A 20,448-nucleotide genomic window follows, 5' to 3' on the forward strand; every position below is an offset into this window, starting at 1 on the left:
TCCTATACACTTATATATTCGTGGGGGGGGGGGGGGGGGTGCTGCTGCCGTATTAGCCTAGGACGACCAGAACCCTTAATCAGGCCCTGTTATTAGTTATGAGACCCCACAAAAATTTCTGCAGCATCGTTCAGAGGGGAAATAGAGCACGGTATATAAAACGTACATATCCAACAAACAAAATACAGAAGAAACTAATTCAACATGCAGAACATGGACAAAGCATGCATGGAATCTGAATACTACCAAAAAGCATAATAGGTAAGGTGTAAAAGCAGGGTACAAAACAAACACATAGCGTAGTACAGAATATGTAAGGAGCATAATACATAATAATACTGGCAGCACTGTGGCCTAGTGGTTAGCACTTCTGCCTCACAGCACTGGGGTCATGAGTTTGATTACCAACCATGGCCTTATCTGTGTGGAGTTTGTATGTTCTCCCTGTGTTTGCGTGGGTTTCCTCCAGGTGCTCCGGTTTCCTCCCACTCTCCAAAAAACATACTGGTAGGTTAATTGGCTGCTATCAAAATTGACCCTAGTCTGTGTGTGTGTGTGTGTGTGTGTGTATATTAGGGAATTTAGACTGTAAGCCCCAATGGGGCAGGGACTGATGTGAATGAGTTCTCTGTACATCGCTGCGGAATTAGTGGCGCTATATAAATAAATGATGAGGATGATAATAATAGAAGGACGCACAGGTAGACAAGCTGGGAGCGGACTTTGTTGCATATCATCCTGTAGCCCAAAGTGTTCATAGTGAAAGTGGTCTAGTCATAAAGTGATGGGCGCTCTTTTCTGACACCTCTGCTCAAATATGCGGTTACCCTACTACAGATGTAAGCAAAAATGCAGATTTTAACAAAAAGAAAAATAACAAGGAATTAAAATTTAAACTCATACAATAGAATAAAATATTGTAATTAGAGGAGAACATATTGGGGGGTATTCAATTCCCTCCAGAATACCACAGCGGAAAACCTATTAATGTTAATGCGGTAATTTTAACCCAGCTTTCTGCTCGCGGCTCAGAGAGCGTAATATTGGTAGTGCGCAGACCGTTACTTTTTACAGTAACGCGCCCAATTGGATTCCCCCCATTGTGTCTATTTAATAACTAGGTAGAGGTACTGCACCTAGAATATAAAGGTAAACTTGAGGGATCATTGGATACACATGTCTGAGCTCCATATAATAATAATATTTCACATTCCTGTCACTGACATCAACACACAGGACACCATGCAGACCACCAGCAGCAATCACTGCACACCAAGCTCAGGTAATATGTGGGTCTGCTGTGGTACTACAAGTCCCAGCATGACTGCCACACCGACCTAGTCAGTGAGTGACAGATCAATCTCGGGATTTCATTTCTTTTTTTACAACCCTGAGGGGGCGTGGTTTTCCCAGAAGGCCCCACCCCCGTCGCGGTCTCATCCATGTAGTAGGCGTGGCCCTGTGCTGGTCACGTGCCCAAAAAAAAAAAAAAGTAAAGTAAAAAAAAAAAAAAAAAGTTTTGCGGTCCCAGCGGGACGGGAGGAAAGTTTTCTTGTTGTTGCTGCGAGTTGCAGAGCGGGAGCTGCGGCAGCGGAGAGTCTGCAGCGCGGACACTGGGGGCCTGCAGAGCGGACACCTGGGGGCCACGGGGTTGGCAGCTTGTGGCCAAAGCCCCCCCTGGAAGGGCATTAGGGTCGAGATCTGCCCCGTGACATGACCGGGAGCCTCGTACTGTGAGCGGCTGCCCCTCCTCACCCAGGGAGTGTGTTACCCCCCTCTCCCTCCAAGGCACCGGAGCACCCCTACCCCCCCTGTCCCTCCAAGGCACTGGAGCACCCCCTCCCTCCACTATCATCATGGATACCGGACCCCAGCAGCAGACCTCCGCCTCAGCCCCTCAGCCGCCCCCGGCCGGCCATCAGATTGTGCACGTCCGGGGGGACTCGGAGACTGACCTGGAGGCGCTCTTCAATGCGGTCATGAACCCCAAAACCGGCAACTTGCCCCAGACCCTGCCCATGAGGATGAGGAAGCTGCCCGACTCCTTCTTCAAGCAGCCGGAGCCCAAGTCCCACTCTCGACAGGTACTGCAGGGGTATACACTAGGGGAGGGGGGCAGGGGGTGCACTGGGTGAGGGGGGTTAATATGAGAAGTTGCCCCATCTAGGTATTGCCCAGGTGACTTTGTTGCTTGATAAACTCCCCCAGCTCAGGTTGGGAAGGGATCCCATATTGTTCACCTTACCATTGATAATAAAGCAATATTATGTATATTAATGGATACATTGTAATATCCTGCAGGGATACCGTTCTGCTATACTGTGGATATGCAATCCATGGGCCTCTTCAATGCCCCCCTCCTCAGCAACTACATACATTCCTATACAGGAATATATATATATATATATATCTTCCCTAAGAAAACTAGTTGTCAGATTTAAAGTTCTGCATGAAGAGGGCTATGCTGATGGGTCACTGTGCTTTATGTATATTTGGCAGTGTTGGTTCAGTGTCCAAGAATATATTTAGGTTCCTTTTTTTAGTTTACTGGTCTATTGAATGCAGAGGAGGAAAGTTATATTATATGGCAACATTTAAATGGGCTACTAGGTTTCCCATGGTCCAGCTTATCGGTCGGTTTCAATTGTGATACAAAAGTAACTACTGGTTAAGTAAATGCAACAGCAACCTGCAATCCATCCATTTCTCCAGGGCCAATGCAGCTTTTCCAACTTCTGGCTGAAGGCAGAGTGGTGGTGGGGGGGTGGAGGAGCTTGTTGCATGTAGAGTCCTGTTAACTCCCACATCTAAAAGACAGGGTGGGGGGAGGAGTGCACTGGTTTATACTGTGGGCCCTGTGTAGTAATGGTGCTCTGGAAGTCATTTATTAATAGCTTTATATGGTTGTTCCCTAGCTGCCTCTGATCTGTCAGCTCAGCCTTGAAGACTTAACCCCTTGTGTGCCAGAAAAGTTTGCAACATCCTGCAGCAACTCACTTTTTTTCCTCTAGACCAGGAGACAGACCTCTGTAGCAATGCTTTTTGTCTTGTTTTGTTTTTTTTTTTATTCTGTTTTTATTGTTGCATATGAATTTAAAGCCTTGTATACATTTTTATTTATTTATTTTTGGTTCTATCCTTCTTGTGTAGTCTGCAGAGTTTGTTTTATACACACTGGATGGTTGCAGTCCTGAAACAGGAGAGCAGGCTCTGCTGGAGACGGAGGGAAGCGGCTTTGCCAGATATTTAGGTGTATAGTAGAAAAGCTGGAATTTGTGTCTCTAAATCTCACCTCTGGCTACAGAAAACCAGTATTTTCCCCACTGCTGTGAGTAATATTTACACATAGTGGGAGCACAATGCTGCTGTTCCTGACTTGGGAAGAGCTTAACTTTCCAGACCTACAAATGCTAAATTGCATTTTAAATGATGTTATAATGCTCAACTTCAGGGATTTCAACCATAATAGTAATTTCTGATGTATTACAAGGAGTGCAGGGCTATGTTGGTGAGAGAGAATTTGCTAAGTCCATGGATTTTTTTTTTATTTTTAATGTTTTTTTTTTTTAAGATGTTCAATTAGCAGAAAAAACAGCCAGTCTGATTATTAGTTATTTACTTGACACCATATAGTTCGTTTGCAATAATCAGTATTAACAACTTCACTAGAGAAGTTTGTTTAATAACTTAATGCCCCATCTTGGTAAAAAGTTTGGAAAGTGTTCTTGAGTTTGAGGCTTGAGGATGGTTTTGTTCTGTACATTTTCACAATTTGTTAAATAGCTTTGTTACTTTATTTTATTTTTGGGTCCCCTGGGGGGGGTGCTTTAGCAACCAATAATAGTAGGGGGGGAAAAAATCCTGTAATTGTTTTGCAAAAGATCATTGCTGTAGGCTGGTTTTCCCGAAGTTGGCCTCAGGGTGGAACACAGGAGGGGAATAGATCCAGGGGGAGGGGCTGGCCATTTAAAAGCACATGGAAGTATAGGAATGTTTCTAGGACAAGGGATTTACTAGGTTGCAATTAGGATCGATGAAGAGCTAATAGTAAATCTAAAATTATTTTTTAAAATATTTATAGTGGGTCTGTTGCTGGCTGTCTGGTGAGTAGTGTTATATTGGGACCACCCTTTGGGTGCACGTAGAACTGTGCACTGCTGTCTAGAGTTTGTGGATGGAGGAGGAGGAGGAAGTGTGCCCTCCCCCCCAACTTCATCATCACACAGAACCCTTCATCTCTCATGGCCACCCAAGCTCTGTGCTACAAAGACAAATCTGTGATTTGTCATTGCACCCAGCGTTTGTTAAAACTTCTTCTCATGGATAAATAAAACTTTAATCTGCGACTGGAAATTTCCATATCTATTCACACCATTTAAATGGCCATCGGTGTACTTTAGACTTGAAGTTTTATTGTTTTGAAATACTTCCATTTACTTTTACATGGAGCATAGAACTTTCTTATAAAGAGCTGGGTCTGGTGTTACTCTGTTTTTAAATGGGCCCTTAGTTTCAGATATGTGCGGTGCAGAGACTTTAATAATTTGCATGCACCCCACCAAAAATGTAGACTTATTACGAATTTCTCACACATTAATCAATCAAGGCGGTATCTATAAACTGAAGACTAACTAGCAAAGATTCTTTGCAATATAAACTTAATAGAGAAAACTACATGTTAAATTTTCATGTTTAATGAATATTTTGCAACCACCTTACTGCTGTTGTCTGAATTAAAAATGTTACAATGCTTTAATCCAGTGAAACTCACATGAAAGTAAAAAGTTGCATTAATATATACATGTTTTTTTATATTATATATGAATATTATTTTATTTTTAACTTTTACTTTAACTAATTGTAAACCTGGCATTGCTAATCGCTTATACAGAATAGTTGGATTTTTAACTCTAGGAGCTAGATTTACTAAACTGTGGGTTTGAAAAAGTGGAGATGTCGCCTATAGCAACCAATCAGATTCTAGCTGTCATTTATTTAGTGCAGTCTACAAAATGACAGCTAGAATCTGATTGCTATAGGTAACATCTCCACTTTTTCAAACCCGCAGTATAGTAAATATACCCCTAAATGTGATCTGTTATATTGAATTGCTTTCATAATAATAACAAGCCTCTCTAAAACCCAGGCTTGTTCAAATACACTCCTTCTTACATGCAATAAATTAAGAATTGTACCTCCTTTTTTTTTTTTTTTCCCCTATGCTTGTTTTGTAATTTACCCAATGGTCCTCTGCATCTTTGTAATATGCTCTAAATCTCCACTGGAAAGCGCTCTGAAATGTTTTCTCATCACGTAAACAATAATACGAATTAAAAGATAAGCAATTGTGTTGCAGTTTTTCGTGCTTATTTAAACCACTGGGGGGCAGTATTTCATGGGAACGGTTTGTTTTGAATTCAGCAGATCAGCCAAAATTCTAAACCTTTATTTAAATTGCACCAACATATTCCACAGCGCTGAAAAATCAGAATGCTCTAAATGCACTTAATTTCTTGTCCCAGCAGAACCGTGTGTAATTTCCCTACAGCCCATAAACAGTGACCTTTCTTTTATTTCTTTTATTTTGAAACCGATTATTCATTCTTTGCTCCACAATGACACAATGTAAATACAAGGAGAACATATTCACTGGGTCAGAATCAAACCTGTGACCTTCGTGCAGGTAACCATTGTCACATCAGGCTGCTGCTCATAGAGTGGAAGTCTAGTGAAGTAATAGGCGGAATATTGTTTAAGCCCACAAAATGTTCTGTGGATAAGTAAGGCTATATCTGAAGGATAGAGTACAGGGACTGTCTGACAAATGTTAGCCCGGGGGGCGAGACATTGTATAATATTACATAAATGCATGTATTCCAGTGACCCAGTCGAAGGTCGCCCACAATGGGACCAGTCCGGGGGAATTTGCCCCCCACTGCTCCCCAGCCCAGCCACCCCCTGCCTCATTGTGTGTGTGTTTGTTAGACTGTAAGCTCCAATGGGGCAGGAACAGGTGAGCGATTATATATTCTTGGTACAGCGCTGTGTAATATGATTGAAGTTATATAAATAAACTAATAAATACAGGAGTAGTAATTATAGGTGGAGTGAACCACTTCTACCTGGAGTCACCCTATTTATATCTTTCGCCAGCTGTTGAAGGGGAGGTTCACTCTTGTAGAACTCTCCCTGATGATCAAATAGGGAGCCCCCCCCCTTGTCCCACCCACTATCTGAAGCACGAAGCCAATTTCAATACTTGCAGTATGAGGAGAAGTATACCTTCCGTCCTGCCTCCATAGAGCTTAATTGTCTTTGTTTATGCTGAGTGCTGTGGGAGAGGTCTGGATGGCTGGTGGGTCTACATTCAGTTAATGCATTAGTCCTATGTGAAGGACGACCCCCTCCCCCCCCTTTCCAATTTGGAAAAGGCCAGATTATTATGTAGGAAAGTTCATAGAATTTTTCTGCATGAAGTAACATGTTATTTCAGTCTTAACACTGAAGTTTTGCTAAAAATGCTACAGAATATAATAAGCCGCAAAATGTTATGGCCAAACGGGACGTGATCTGGGGACAAAATAATAAACCCATCAAATGGCAGAGATTAATCTTTAAATGCCCCTTTAAGAGTTACTGTTACATTCAAGGCATTGTGTGAGTTTACCAATCTGCAGAGTGGTTGTTAGCTAGGAGACTGTCATTCCATCATTCAGTCTTTCTGCATTGGCTAGAGTGATGAAAGTTTCCCCTCTTTTAACAGCTTTGGAAATGACATTAGTAAGCAAACTAAGTGAGCATTTATACTGCTGGACAGATGTAATTTACTATAAATACCTCTTATTGTTAGTCACACAGGGGGCGAGAAAATATAAATAGATTTCCATTTAACCCAAGTGTAATATTCAGGTGATCAGTTTGCTGTGAGCTGCTAATGACACGTTTGATGACAAATAGAATCCATCATAACAGACATTTTATAGACCTGTAATTAGAAGGAACAATTATCATTTAAATTATCTCCTTTATTTTGTTAATGGCTCACCTCTCCTTTGCTAAATAAACCCCACCTAATATCTCTGGCATTGTGTACAGATGGAAGAGAGCAAAAAAACGTAATATGCTCTTTTTAAAACCGAATTACATCCTACTGATTGCTAAAGTGATAACTACTTGTACTTCGTAAAACTTTCGGTTTTACAATCTGTTCTTTTTGGATGTGCCGTTATAATTGCCAGCAGTGTGCCACACGGAGATCAATGACCACTCGGAGTATGAAAATGTTTTTCTCACATTCTATTTATTGATTGGTTACTGGGATTTCGGACAGGTTCACATAAATTTATCAATATTTTGTTAGCAACCCCTGGATGTTTTTCTGTGTAAACTAAGCAAATTTAATTAAAAATAAGAATGCAAAACTTTCCACTGTAGTTTTAGGGTTAAAAATAAAAAGCAATATAAAAATACTGTTTAAATGTCAAAATAAAACTGTTTACAGTCATATGGAATCTCCGAATTTGCGCCATTGTTATTTTAAAAATCTGTATTTCTTAATGCAGTAGGACCCCAAACCTTATGTCTGAGCAGTGAGCACTCTGCAAAGTACCTAATTCAGTGATTTCCAGCACCAACCAGTGCATTGGGACACGTTTTCATGTTGCAATACCAGCATATACGTTAAGAATATTGTTTAAACATCATATCTGAATGTTTTAATATTTCCTATACCAGTGTTGGCTAACCTGTGACACTCCAGGTGTTGTGAAACTACAAGTCCCAGCATGCTTTGCCAATATATAGCAGCTTATTGCTGGAAGGGTGTGCTGGGGTGTCACAGGCTAGCCAACACACTCCTATACCATTTAATTCCTAACCTTTTATGACTCATATGAGTAAAGTTATATTTGATACAATAATTGAACATTGGTATGTGTCAAAAGATATCATATATTTTGTTACTCTTCCTCTGTCACATTTGACAAATGACATTGTTTAAGGGGAGTTGGCGCCCTTCTTGAGAAAAGTGTAAACTCAGTTTGACAATAACTGTACATAGGTATCTTAGAGTAAAAGTACAAGGAAATTGAAAACATTTGCTGCCCCCTGTGCTGAGAGTTTCCACCACATCCCCAAAGTAGCTATAGGAGTCCATTCAACCTGATATAATACATCTTGCAATAAAGAAAGTCTTAGCTCAAAAACTGCTGTGTTGGGTACATCTGTTTTCCAGTTCTGTGCCCCTCATCTGGTGACTGGTCATATATGAAGTATGCGTTTGAGTAGGTTTAGTTATCTCACAGGGCTTATGGTTTAGCTCGGAGGACCACCACATATGGAGAAAGCTCCTACCTCACCACAGTCTCTTGTGTAAGGAGGAGGAGAAGAAGAAAATTAGGAGGCCTTTATTTTTGACGTGAGCTACCAATCCATAAGCTGTTTATAGGAGTTCTCCCTGGCCATGGCACAAATAAAATTCACTGTTTCCTAGTACTCCAGACCACTACTGTTGGGTATGCCCTGAGCCCAGCCAGTTCTACTGTTTCTTCATGTGGAATGTTGGTCAATCTTCCTTAGAACTCTGCCACAACTTCTCAATGGGGTTGGAGTCTGGATGTTGGCTTGGCCGTTCCAGAACCTTGTTTTCTCATTCAGATGCAGATTGGCTGGTTTGATTGGCAACTGTTCTCTGATAGCCTCCTATATTCCCCTAGAATATTCTGCAATAAAGAGGACTTAATGGTGAACTCAATAATTGCAAAGCATTTCGGGTTCTGTAGCTCCACCAAATCATCACACCACTATGCTTGATGATTGATATTAAGCTATTGTAGTGATACAATGTGCTTTGGTTTTCCACAAATATAGAGTTGGGCTTTAATGCCAAACAAACCATGTTAGTGTTGTCTATCCCGAGGACATTGTTCCAGAAGTCTCATGTTAATTTTGGACAAAACTTTTTCAAACCTAAACCAAATGCAAATGCGAAAGCCTTTTTTGTTCAATCCTATTTGAGTCATAAAATGTATTGGCAGAGGCCTGTAGACCCCCTAGATGTAGAGTTTGGGTTGTTTTTTTTTTTTTTTTTATAAATCTTTTTTTTATGGAAAAATAAAAAGGCTTATACAAATGTTCTTGACTTGCAGCAGACAATAGATTAAAAGTGTAACTGAACGTCAAAGAACAACATGAAATATATAATTAAGTAGGAGTAATTAAGGGGGTGGGGGATAGAAGAAAGACTGGTAAGTGGGGGAAGCAAAGGCAAGTCTAGGGAGGAAGAAAGGGGGGGTTCATCTATTCCACTCAGTCTATTATGATGTATCATTGAAATCGAGCCATTCGAACCACAAAAGATAATATTCTCTATATTTATCTATCGAGGAGTAAAGCACATCGTCCATTGTCCTGTAAAACTCCAAACGAGCAAACCAATTCTTTAATGGTAGGGGCATTTGACGATCTCCAATGGACCGGGCCACGGCCTTTGCCGCATTACAGAGATTTTTAACTGTTGATTTTTTTTATACTGTGTGAGAGTCATTTTGTTGTCATTTAGTAACCAGTATTTAGGGCAATTAGGTAGTTCAACACCTACGATGGCTTTGGCAAGAAGGAGAACTGCATCCCAGAAGGGCCTAAGTGCTGTACAATCCCACTATATGTGTAATGGGGTGCTCAACGCCATCTGGCATCGCCAACCTAGGTTTGACGGCCCCGGAAACATCTTGGCTAACAGGCTGGGACACCGGTACCATCTGTGTTTCACTTATTCGTACACTAACCAAGCTAGACTGTGCGCGTAAAAAAAATATCACTCCAATCCTGCTCTGTTATTGAGCAGTCCGATTCTTGTTCCCAATCTCGTATGAAGGTGGGCCGTTTATTGAAGGAGTGTTCAATAAGGATACTATAAATAAGAGATAGTGTGTGTCTAGGACACAGTGCTGTGGTACATAGGGATTCAAATTTAGTAAGTGGTCGTCCCGCAGACTCACGAATCCCCGAGGAGTCCAGAAAGTGTCGGAGCTGTAAATGCCTCCATATCTCCGAGTTTGGGTTGTTTTGCAACTTGTAGCAATTATTTTCAGTGTTCTCAATTTTTAAATCTTTTCACTGTAGAAGGATGGATATTGTTTATAAGGGGCCTCTAAAACCCTTTCCAGGCTAATTTAACTGCAGAAATTGCTTCTGAGGTCACTCTAGAGGTCTTTTCTCCTTGACATTAATACAACCCTGAATGTTTAACACCAAACACTCAAAGGTTGTCCATTTATATATAGGTGGTAGCACTTCCTGGTGATCCAGTAAGAAGTGCACTTCATTTTTGGAGCATCTGCCTCCAATTACTTTCAATGTCTGTGTGAAAGCAGTATGGGTGTAGTTTTTCACACATATTGGCTTATTTTTTGATTAACTGTGAACCTGGTATTGGTTTGTCACATTTTAGGACTCTGTGAAGACTAGATGATTTGTTAATTGTGCACTTATTTGAAAGTGGGTATTTTAATTTTTTTTTCTGTTTCATATGACTGTCTTGCTCTTTGCTATATAGCTAATGCAAATAGAATGTCGGTCATCTCCAAGTTCTGCTAAGTTGTTAAAGATCTTTTGGACAACGTATATTATGTCTAGCTCTTTTTTTTGTAGGTTAATATTCAAAGTTTTCCTTTTGTGAAAAGAGTTAATGAGTAAAGTATTGCTGTTGGCTGGGCAATTCTTTTGTACTTTGGACATGTTCTGTGATTGGTGTGAACCAGTATGCTTAATGTATGAGTACATTTGCAGCAACACAAATTAAGAACACTTGCAGAAATGACCACCTTTTTCTGGTCATCGAGTGTTGTATACATGTAATCCTGTATATGTATGTATGTGTATATTCAATACAAGTCTTTTGGCTATTTTTTTTTTTCTTCCGATAATTAACAGTTAGAGAAAATATAGTATTGGTCACACAAGTAACCAGCCAATGGTATCGCTGTTATCCGTTCATATCTGTATCATATAAGTGTGTGACTTGCATGAGATTCTCCTAATAAATTGGAGACCTTCTAACAAGGCAGAGTTAGGCAGCTCTGAAGGCAGATAGCTGGTATCGCCAATGGGCACTCTTCCATCAATATTGATTGAAACAGGACACTGGTGGTCCTGTCCCCGTGGTCCCATTGTTTTCTTTAGATAAACACTGGGACCACACAATTTTCATGGACATTAAAGTACACACAGGACTCCACTAATCAGCCATTATTTTTCCTGCTTTCCGTCTTCCTCTTCAAACGTTCTGGTTAAGCACGTGTGGGCCAATTGGTCACCGCTGCTCTTAACATGTGTACCAAATGGTTGGCAGAGCATTGTTATTGTACATAGAATCTTTAGTGCTGCCTTTGCAGAAATCCTGTAACACTAGCAAGACAAGCTTATAATGCCTTAAAGAATTATGATTTGGTCATCACCGGTTATGGTGCTTCTATTTATATGAATCCTGGCTAGGGCTGTAGGGTAAATCCTCACTCTTCTCCTCTTAAACAGTTTGTGGCCACATTGTATGCGATTAGTCTCGGGCTGAGTGACCACGACCATGGGTCACAAGGGGGTCTGATAAAATGACCAAACGCAAAGAACCGTTCCTTGCTGATAGCAGCCCAGATGACTATGGTTGGATTGTGCTTGGGTATCGGTGACATTTAGAGGCCAGGCATGTGGTGATATTGGGATAGGTGTGACCTGTGGCTATCCATTGTTTTCAGTGGATAAAGAAATTGATTATCCTGACAGTTACGCTCTTATTTACTTTTCTTTGTAGAAGTCATATAAATGTTATCCCAGAATGCACCTTGACTATGCTCTGGTCTGTTTGTAAGCTTAGATTCTGATGCAGGGAGATGTTTTAGGCTAGTTTGCTTTCTGTTGTTGTTTTATTGCAGTGTATTCTTACTGGGATCCCCACCTCCTCACAACTGGTATCACCAGTCCGCTGGTTTTTGCATGCAATGCCTTTGTGAACTGTTCATTAGTGTTTTTATTAGCACTGCAAGGTCAACTTTTCCCTATTAGCTCCAGTGGTCTGAAGGAAGAGTTGAGTTTTTGTTTTTTTTTTTAGTTTTCTATTATTTGTCTGTTTTACATAGTCCTGTGTTTGGTTATTTTATTTACGGTGCTCTTTGCCACCCTCATGTTTGTTCATATAAATCTGCGGAGTACTTTCTCAATACAAAGTTCAAGCATACATGGTGTACATTCTTGCATATATTATTGCAGCAAGTTTAATGAAATATATATATGCCTTTTTTGCTTTGAGCACAGTGATTGTTTATCACCATGACGTGATCACATGTCCTGATTTCTGGATTGTGTCACACATAGCCTGTCTTTTGCCTCTGAATTTGGCATCATTTGGGTTGTATATTATATATTTGCTGCTCCGTTTTTTTTGTACTGTGTATTGATGTGCACAATAACACGTTACTCTTCAGTATTTAAAATGCAACACATGTGATGATCCTTATTCCTATTGGCGGCCTAGTCCTAAGGTAGACAGCCCACGGCTCACAAATGCACTGTCAGATTCTACCCCCCCCCCCCCCCCCACCCCCAACATCGCCCTTTTAAAGGGGTTTTGCATGCTGAAATAACTTTTAGTTTATTGGCTTGGCATAAAGTAACAAATAGTCTGCATGGGTATTTTTTAGAAGGCTATTTTGCAAAGTAAATAACGTTAAATCTTGGTGGTCAATGTGCCTCCATTTTTTTTTGGGGGGGGGGGGGGGGATTATGACTTGTTCGTCGCCAGCAGCTGTTTTTCAAAAAATCCCACATTTGCCTCCTCACAGGCCAGCACAGACGGTGGATCTGCCGGGGCGCTGACTCCGCAGCACGTACGCGCTCACTCCTCCCCGGCCTCTCTGCAGCTTGGCGCGGTTTCTCCTGGTGCACTTCCCCCACAAGGAGTGGTCTCTGCTCAAGGACTCGCACCACCAAGCCAGCACCTTCGTCAGCCTTCCTTTGAAATCCCGGACGACGTCCCTCTGCCTCCGGGATGGGAGATGGCAAAAACTCCATCAGGACAAAGATATTTTCTGAAGTGAGTCGCTGTCTAATGCAATTTAAGTACAGTTTCTCGTGGCAGTAACATCTACGCACGTACACGCATTTGTGGTTGTACATTTTACTTTTGCAGGGAACTGTTCCCCCCCCCCCCCCTACCCCCTTCTTTTATAAGGTTATGCTAATTTTAAATATTCACATTTTTACGTGTTTATTATGTCTAATTTTATTTTAATAATTTTTTTTTTAACATGTACATGCCTGCAGTGTTTTTCGTGTGTATGTAACCAGATCCGGTAGTTGGTTTTTGTAACGGTATCCAGTATTTGATTTGACTCTTCACTTAAGGATTTGGTGAATACAGAGTATATTTAGTATTTAAAGGATCAGACCACATTTTTGGAGTCTCATTTATTCTTTATATCGTTTACAAGTCTTATCTTTTTCTTGGTTAGATACATCCTCTAGCAAAGGCAGGTTATGTAACGTTCAGATCAACGTATCGTTTGCCCAACATTAGCAGGTGTGAAATCTGTTTATATTGGGCAGATGACATGGCGTTTGGGGTAGGGCTGGGCGTATACAGAGGACTGCATACTTACAATACCTGCACCGTATAGGTTCCTGCTAAAATACACTCTCTTAACGGTGTTCCTAGCCAACAGAAAGATAGACCTTACATTTACAAAATGCACCCTTATATGCATATTCTGGGTATGGCTGGCGGGCTTTCTGTTATGGTTAGCTGTTCATGTTTATATTTGTCTTGCAATTATGCCCCATGACAGTTTGAGATGAATTAATTTCTTAGGATCGGTTTTAGAACTTTGCAAATTATATATTTATTTTATCAATCAGGTCGGTTCAAACAAGCCTAAGAGCGCTCCACAGTAATGCTAGGTATTCACATGCTCACAATTAGTTTATATCCTACAACATTATTCCATGGACCAAGAAATAAAGGATCCATTCTTCAACCTATAGAAAGTGGTCGGAAATATGAATGCTTAATTGGTCCTGTTTGCCAAAACTGGTGATGAAATGGTGTGGGTACAGCGAGAGCCATACGTTTCAAAACACTGGTTAACATTTCATTATTGTTCTCTATACATAAACCGCCAACGTATTACCTAGTACTGTATGTCTAAGGGGTGGATGCAATTGTCGGCATTATGGTAGATAACCTGCGTTCATTTTTCTTCGCATCGGGGGGTGAGGATCAATGCGCAGGTTCTAGCCAGAACGTTGTGACCATGTGTCTCTGAACGTTCTGAAGACTTATTGCGCTGAATTGAATTCCCCCCCCCTAAGAGATGTGGGGGAACAATTTATCTTAAATTGCCTGCGACACCTTCAAGTCGGGGATATAGTCATTTTGTGAACTGAACCATAAAGGTGTTGTCTATCGATTCACCAGAGTTATTTGCGTCATTGAGACTTTTATAGGCGACATACTCTTATTTATTGGTTCAGCCCACCAAATGACCATTAGCACATGTGTAACGTCATGGTTTATTTTAATAAAAAACAATCGCTGTACATCCATGCAGAACCTCTGCAGCCTATCACCTGTGAAAGTGCTGGTATTGATCTCCCCTCTTTATCCTGGTGGTGCCCTGGTTTCCATATTAAGGGCTCATGTTTCACAAAGAACAATGAGGAGTCTTAGACTGTAAAGTACACACAGGTCTGGCAAGCTCATCTACATGAGGAAGAGCGTTTGTTCTCCAGCAGACATCCTAAGTAAATGATTGAAATGGCTCCTAGCTGTGAAGGATCAGGCCTGATTGAGAAAAGACCTGGATATAAACTAGGTTGTTAAGCACAATAAAAGCTGCTTTTTAAATCTCTCCCTGCTGGGATCACATGCTGACCTGCAGAGTTACTTAACCCTTCCTGGTCTGGGGAGAACTGTGGTGTTGGTGCAATTAAGGGCAAATGATCCCAGCCAAAAGGAAGCAATCTGCTTGATGTAGGGGGAGGGTGTCACAGCCAGTGGTATTTGCTGAGGTCTTCTAAGGTATTGGTTGTGAAGATAAACGGTGTAGATTTTTAGGGCAGAGAGGCTGTCCTATCTATGAAGTTTTAGTTCAGTCTTTCCTGTAAAAATGTGACCCGTTTTCCTCCAGTCTCCATCTACAAGTGTGTCCACTGCAGCCAAACCAACCAAAGCAATCGTGATCAGCTTTATATATGTACCAACATTTAGAGATATATTCCTGTGTGTGTGTATATAGTCATGGGCAGTTTACCATCCACAGTGCTGCATTCAGCATAGTGTCTACCAAAGGAACATTATCCACTATACTTGAAAACAAAGGAATGTTCCGTCAGTGGGATTTAAATAACCTTGAAAACACAAACTTGAAAGATCTAGTGTAACGGTTCGTATAGCAAGATGCTTGACACCTGCTTCATTACCCAGCAAATGATTCTTCTTGTTACAAGTATTGATTATGAATCCCTCCGATCGATAGGTGGAAGTAGAGACCTTGTCATAGTGGTGACACCACAGCTGTCTTCCTCGTCCTAGCACACTTCCAGGTCTTGTCTATGGGTGGTATTTCCCTGCTGGCCCTCCACCCCGTACGCCCTTTGTCGGGAGAACCAGCCGGGGTGGTGATGTGACGGAGACTGGCAGCTGTGAAGTCGCCACACCCTGACTAAAGGCCCAAGGAGCTGGCGAGAACATGCCAGGGAATCCTACGCAGTGTAGTGCTTTTGTCTTAACACTCGTACAAACGCTAGTCTGCATTTTGCCTGTGTGTTTAAAGTCTTCAGGATAAAGGAGCCAATCGCAAGGAATATTGATCTGAGACTTACACTATCCATGCTTGTAACAAGAAGACACATCCGGCAGCTGTACCCGAACATATGCGATTGGCAGTATTACACCATTGCACGGTCTTTTGTGTTGTTTGTAAAGCCCACCGATGGAGTGCAACTTTGTTTTTGAATATACTGTTCTGCTCACCTTGATTTGGATAGGTTTACAGCTGGCCAATTTTTGGAGCTGCTTCCAAAGTACAAGAACCCCCCCCCACCACCACCACCACCACCATTACCTGATGAATATCTGAAAATTTAATTGTTAATTCACTGCTTGTGACCACCTACCCCAGTCGCTGCTTGTTCCTATGACCTCCTATATTGCATGATACTCTTTCCGTAATGCTGGTTTTTCTGCAGGATAAACAATTGGTTCCCTGTCAGGAAATGAGTTGTTACAATGTATTACAATAAATCTGTTCATCACACAATGACCCTTGTAACTTGCTTAGTGTCTTTTTGTTTCTTTTTTCGTTTGAGAAGTATTGTATGTCTGCAACTTGTTTTTTTTTTATAAAATTCTTCCTGTTTAGTTTTTAGAGTGTTGTTTTGAGGTTTTTTTTTTTTTATTTTTATTTTTTTTATTTGTTTTATGTTTTATCACAGTGACCCTTTCCGGAGAAATGCTTTATCTAGATCTAACATTTGGGGGTAGATTGACTAAACTTTCTAGAAAGGAAAAGTGAAGGTGTTGCCCATAGCAACCAATCAGATTCTAGTTATCATCTATCTAGTACATGTTGGAAAGTGACAGCTAGAATTCGATTGGTTGCTATGGGCAACACCTCCACTTTTTCTTTTTAGAAGGTTTAGTAAATCTACCCCTTGACGTTTAATAAGTATGCAAATTAGCTTGGCTTTTGTAACCAATGGCAACGAATTAAACACTTTCCTTCATTAGTGGAAAAAGGCGTCATTAATGCAATTAGTGTTAATCCTAATACTCTTATCAAAAGAAGAAATATTCACCATTTAATGAGATTTTTTTTTTTTCTTTAGTTTAAAACAACTATGCTACCCTAAAGGGTTATATGTTACAAGTGAGGTATGGTATAGTTTAAAAAAAAATTATATATATATAAAATTATTTTATATTTTATTATTGCCTGCAAATAAAAAAAACTATATTAAATATTGGTTTTGTGGAGATTCCATGATGTGTATAAAACTGATGTTGGAGATATAACGTTCTTTTTCAAATGGTCCTATAAAATTGTGTAAAATTTACTCTTCTGTTGGCGGCAATTTTTTACCACCAATTTATACCCAAGTGTACGTGTAATTTAACACCATTATAGGGACTGTTTAGTTTTCTACATTCCTTCAGTTGTATATAATTCCCCCTATGCGTTTGTACACATTGGTGTCATCTAGTTCTCCTATTGCCATACCCGTGTGTGACGTAAGTGTTGGTAAATGTAAGATTAATGAGCACTGATCCCTAATCTGTGTGTGTTCTTACAGTGTACTGGTTATGTACGCTGATTCTGTGCATTGCATAGTGCTATGCCCATTTAGTCGTTTCCGTCGGCAGACGTAATGCAGAACATAACAAACGCCAATTACAAATCACCAATTAGTGGTGTTTCATTAGTTCTTTATGTAACCCATCCATCATTAAGCACTTAACCAATATGAACTATCCTAAAAGCCAAGGTAACTAAATATTACTTGTAACGTCTCACAAATATCCTACCATAAGAACTTACCTTTAAAGCCATTGCGGCTTTAAACTTTCCCTGGAAAGTCACCGAATATCGACGGCTTTAAAAATGCGCACGTTGATGCATTTACCCCTAACTGCAACATTCAAGGTCAAATTAGTTTAATTTTTAAATACTATTGGAGTCAGAAGGAAAGGTGAGTTGTTCAGCAAGTTGATCTGATTTATCATGTCCCTCTATTAGTTATCACCTCAGGGCAATTTCCCAAGTTCCTTGTAGCTTGCGTTTCCACAGACTATATTCCTTATGCAAATCGGACCATTATCGGCAACATTTCTGCCCTTCATGTAAAAGTGATCCTTCATATAATGCTGCTAGAATAAGCCTGAACTATGCAGGCACAGATAAATGTCATCTGTTTGTTGCAAACTGCATACCACATAGGGTCCAACGTTCCTCATATTGAATTCCACTTGACGATAACTAGAGGGATGTGTAGGAAACAAAGCCTAATCCTGCATTAAATGCACAGTGCTCAGGATCTGTCTGTTCTGTCACTGCTTGTGTGAGTCATCCGGCTTTGTGTGACCGCAGTCAAACTGCTGGTAAATTGTTGATTCTCTGATGTCGAGTCAGCGGAGATCGTCCTGTTTGGATTTGTCATCTACTTTTCACTTGCCTGGGGTTATTCTCCATAAATCTGGGATCTCTACTTGTGGTACTTTTTTTTTGTATGCACTGAATTTCCCATGTCAGTTAGACCCTACATGCCTAAAAACATGCTCCCCCTTTTCCGTCTGTGGAAAACTATGCCGAGGACTGGAACGGACCACCAAGAGCTTTTGTTAATGGGATGATTTCTGGTGTACACCTGATCAGACCTCATGATCGCACAAACCCTCTTCAGGCAGTCACGTTACCTTTCAAATTCTGTTTTAAGAACTGCAGCATCCTTTCCTTCAATATAAGGAACTTTGGTGGTTTTCACTCTATTGTATGCTTTAAATCTCTTGTTTAATTGTAGTTGATTGTGCTACTGTTTGGGTGTTAGAATTCTGAGAGCTATTTCTAACAAAGGTTCACAAGATGATCAGTAACTGTTATCTTGGCATAGGGAGAGGTTTGGGAACAATCCTTCTTACATATGGAGAATGTATGTCCGTATGGACAGAGTTTCTGACTTAACAGAATCAAACTGACTTAACAGTTCTTTTTTTTTTTTTTTTTTTTTTTTTTTTTCTTTTTTTTTTTCAATCAACAGCAAATTGGAGGTTAAGTTCATCAAAGTTTTAAAATTTCGGCTTTTTGACCTTCAGTAAAGCCAAAACACTGCCTCAATAATGGCAATTTTGAAGTCCGACGCTAAGTTCAATACACAAAGGTGCATGGATGGGGAAATCCTAGTGAAAATATAAGGAATTCACTGGCACCCTGGCATGAGTATCAAGTCTTGGGGCTAGATTTACTAAACTGCGGGTTTGAAGAAGTGGAGATGTTGCCTATAGCAACCAATCAGATTCTAGTTAGCATTTATTTAGTACATTCTACAAAATGAAAGCTATAATCTGATTGGTTGCTATGGGCAACATCTCCACTTTTTCAAACCCGCAGTTTACTAAATATACCCCTTAGACTGTGTTATTGAGTATGTTTTCTCTTGCGCTCCCGTGGTGAATTTTGATCACCAGGAAGTTTTGAGAGGCTCCAGTCTCCTGTATATTGTCTTAGCCCGCAAAACGGGCTCACTGTAAGGTCGACAAGCTCTGCACCAGTAATTTGGGGGCCACTAATAAAGACTAATCGTTGTCCGGTCTGCTCAGTTAGCCTGTCACATCGGTCAGTGCCTGAGTGATCTGCTGTTCAGGTTGTACAAGACCCTTTTATGCTCTGGCACTAATTTGTCCATTATGGCCAAATTTGGCAGTACGGTTATTGTACCCCCAGAAAGTGTCCCGGGTCAGAGTCCTCTCTGCCTGAAACTGGAGATATGGAATTTCTGTTTTGTTTTTGTTTTTTTTTGTTTTTTTTTAAATAGTTTGTTTTGGCAACTTTTGACAAGCAAATTAATGAAGGTTGCATATTTATTGATCCTTTAACCATTTTGCCTCCGATTGGATAAGCAGTATGTAATGTAATGTAATTTGGAACCATTGCATTTTTTTTTTCTTTAGTTTCTGGAAGAATATGTTCAGGTTTGTTCATCATTCTGACAAGTGTGTGAGCAGTTGAAGTTGTAAAGGGCCCCAGATTATGGAGGGACGGCAACAATTTTCTACAATTGTGGGTCCACTTATAAAACACATTGCTGGCTGTGTTCTAAAAAAATTTTTGCGCTGTTTGGTTTTTGGACCCCTAATCTACAAGGTGTTATATAACTGATTTCCCCATCTGACACCTTTTTTTTTTTTTTTTAAGAGTTTACTCATGACCGCACACTTGGAGATTAACGCATCAATCTGCGCCACATTTATAAAACCTTTTGCAACAAAATTCACAGGTGCCCTTTTAAAAGCCTTGCTTAAAGACAGTGGTGAAAGCCATAAAACATTGTAATATAATTCTCAAGTAAGGCTAAGACATTGATCAATCGGTTATCGTATCTGGCAAACTACTTATAAAGACACTATTTTATAAACCTGCCCATAAGTATACTGTTTGGATTAGCTGTTTTATGACTTAAAGTAATAAGGGGGGGTAGGACACTTTAACTGTGATTGAGCATCATACCTGCCCACTGTTTCCAGATTATCCAGGAGACTCCTGAATTCTGGGTAGCACTTTCGAGAGAGCAGCCAATCTCCCGCATCCTGCTCCCTATCCTAGTAAAGTTGGCAGGATGGGAGCCTCCCATGACGCGACTCGTGGTGAATTGCATCATTTTGCCCTCGCCCCTGCGTCAAAATTCCGC

The 20,448-nt window shown here is 40.5% G+C and overlaps 1 protein-coding gene across 5 annotated transcripts in view; it reads left to right on the plus strand.

The window, feature by feature from the left end:
* Positions 1-1,505: 1,505 nt before the first annotated feature.
* YAP1 (Yes1 associated transcriptional regulator) overlaps positions 1,506-20,448 on the plus strand; it is a 55,066-nt gene continuing 36,123 nt past the window's right edge. For 4 of the 5 annotated variants that reach the window (XM_075198786.1, XM_075198787.1, XM_075198788.1 and 1 more), the window contains exons 1-2: positions 1,506-2,084; positions 12,834-13,084. In XM_075198786.1, the coding sequence (XP_075054887.1) occupies positions 1,857-2,084; positions 12,834-13,084 (479 nt within the window). In that variant the 5' untranslated portion in view covers positions 1,506-1,856. The remainder of the gene's footprint in view (positions 2,085-12,833; positions 13,085-20,448) is intronic. The other variant, XM_075198785.1, reaches the window with a different exon arrangement.

This window comes from Mixophyes fleayi, chromosome 2 (assembly GCF_038048845.1).
Source record: "Mixophyes fleayi isolate aMixFle1 chromosome 2, aMixFle1.hap1, whole genome shotgun sequence".
Lineage (NCBI taxonomy): Eukaryota > Metazoa > Chordata > Amphibia > Anura > Limnodynastidae > Mixophyes > Mixophyes fleayi.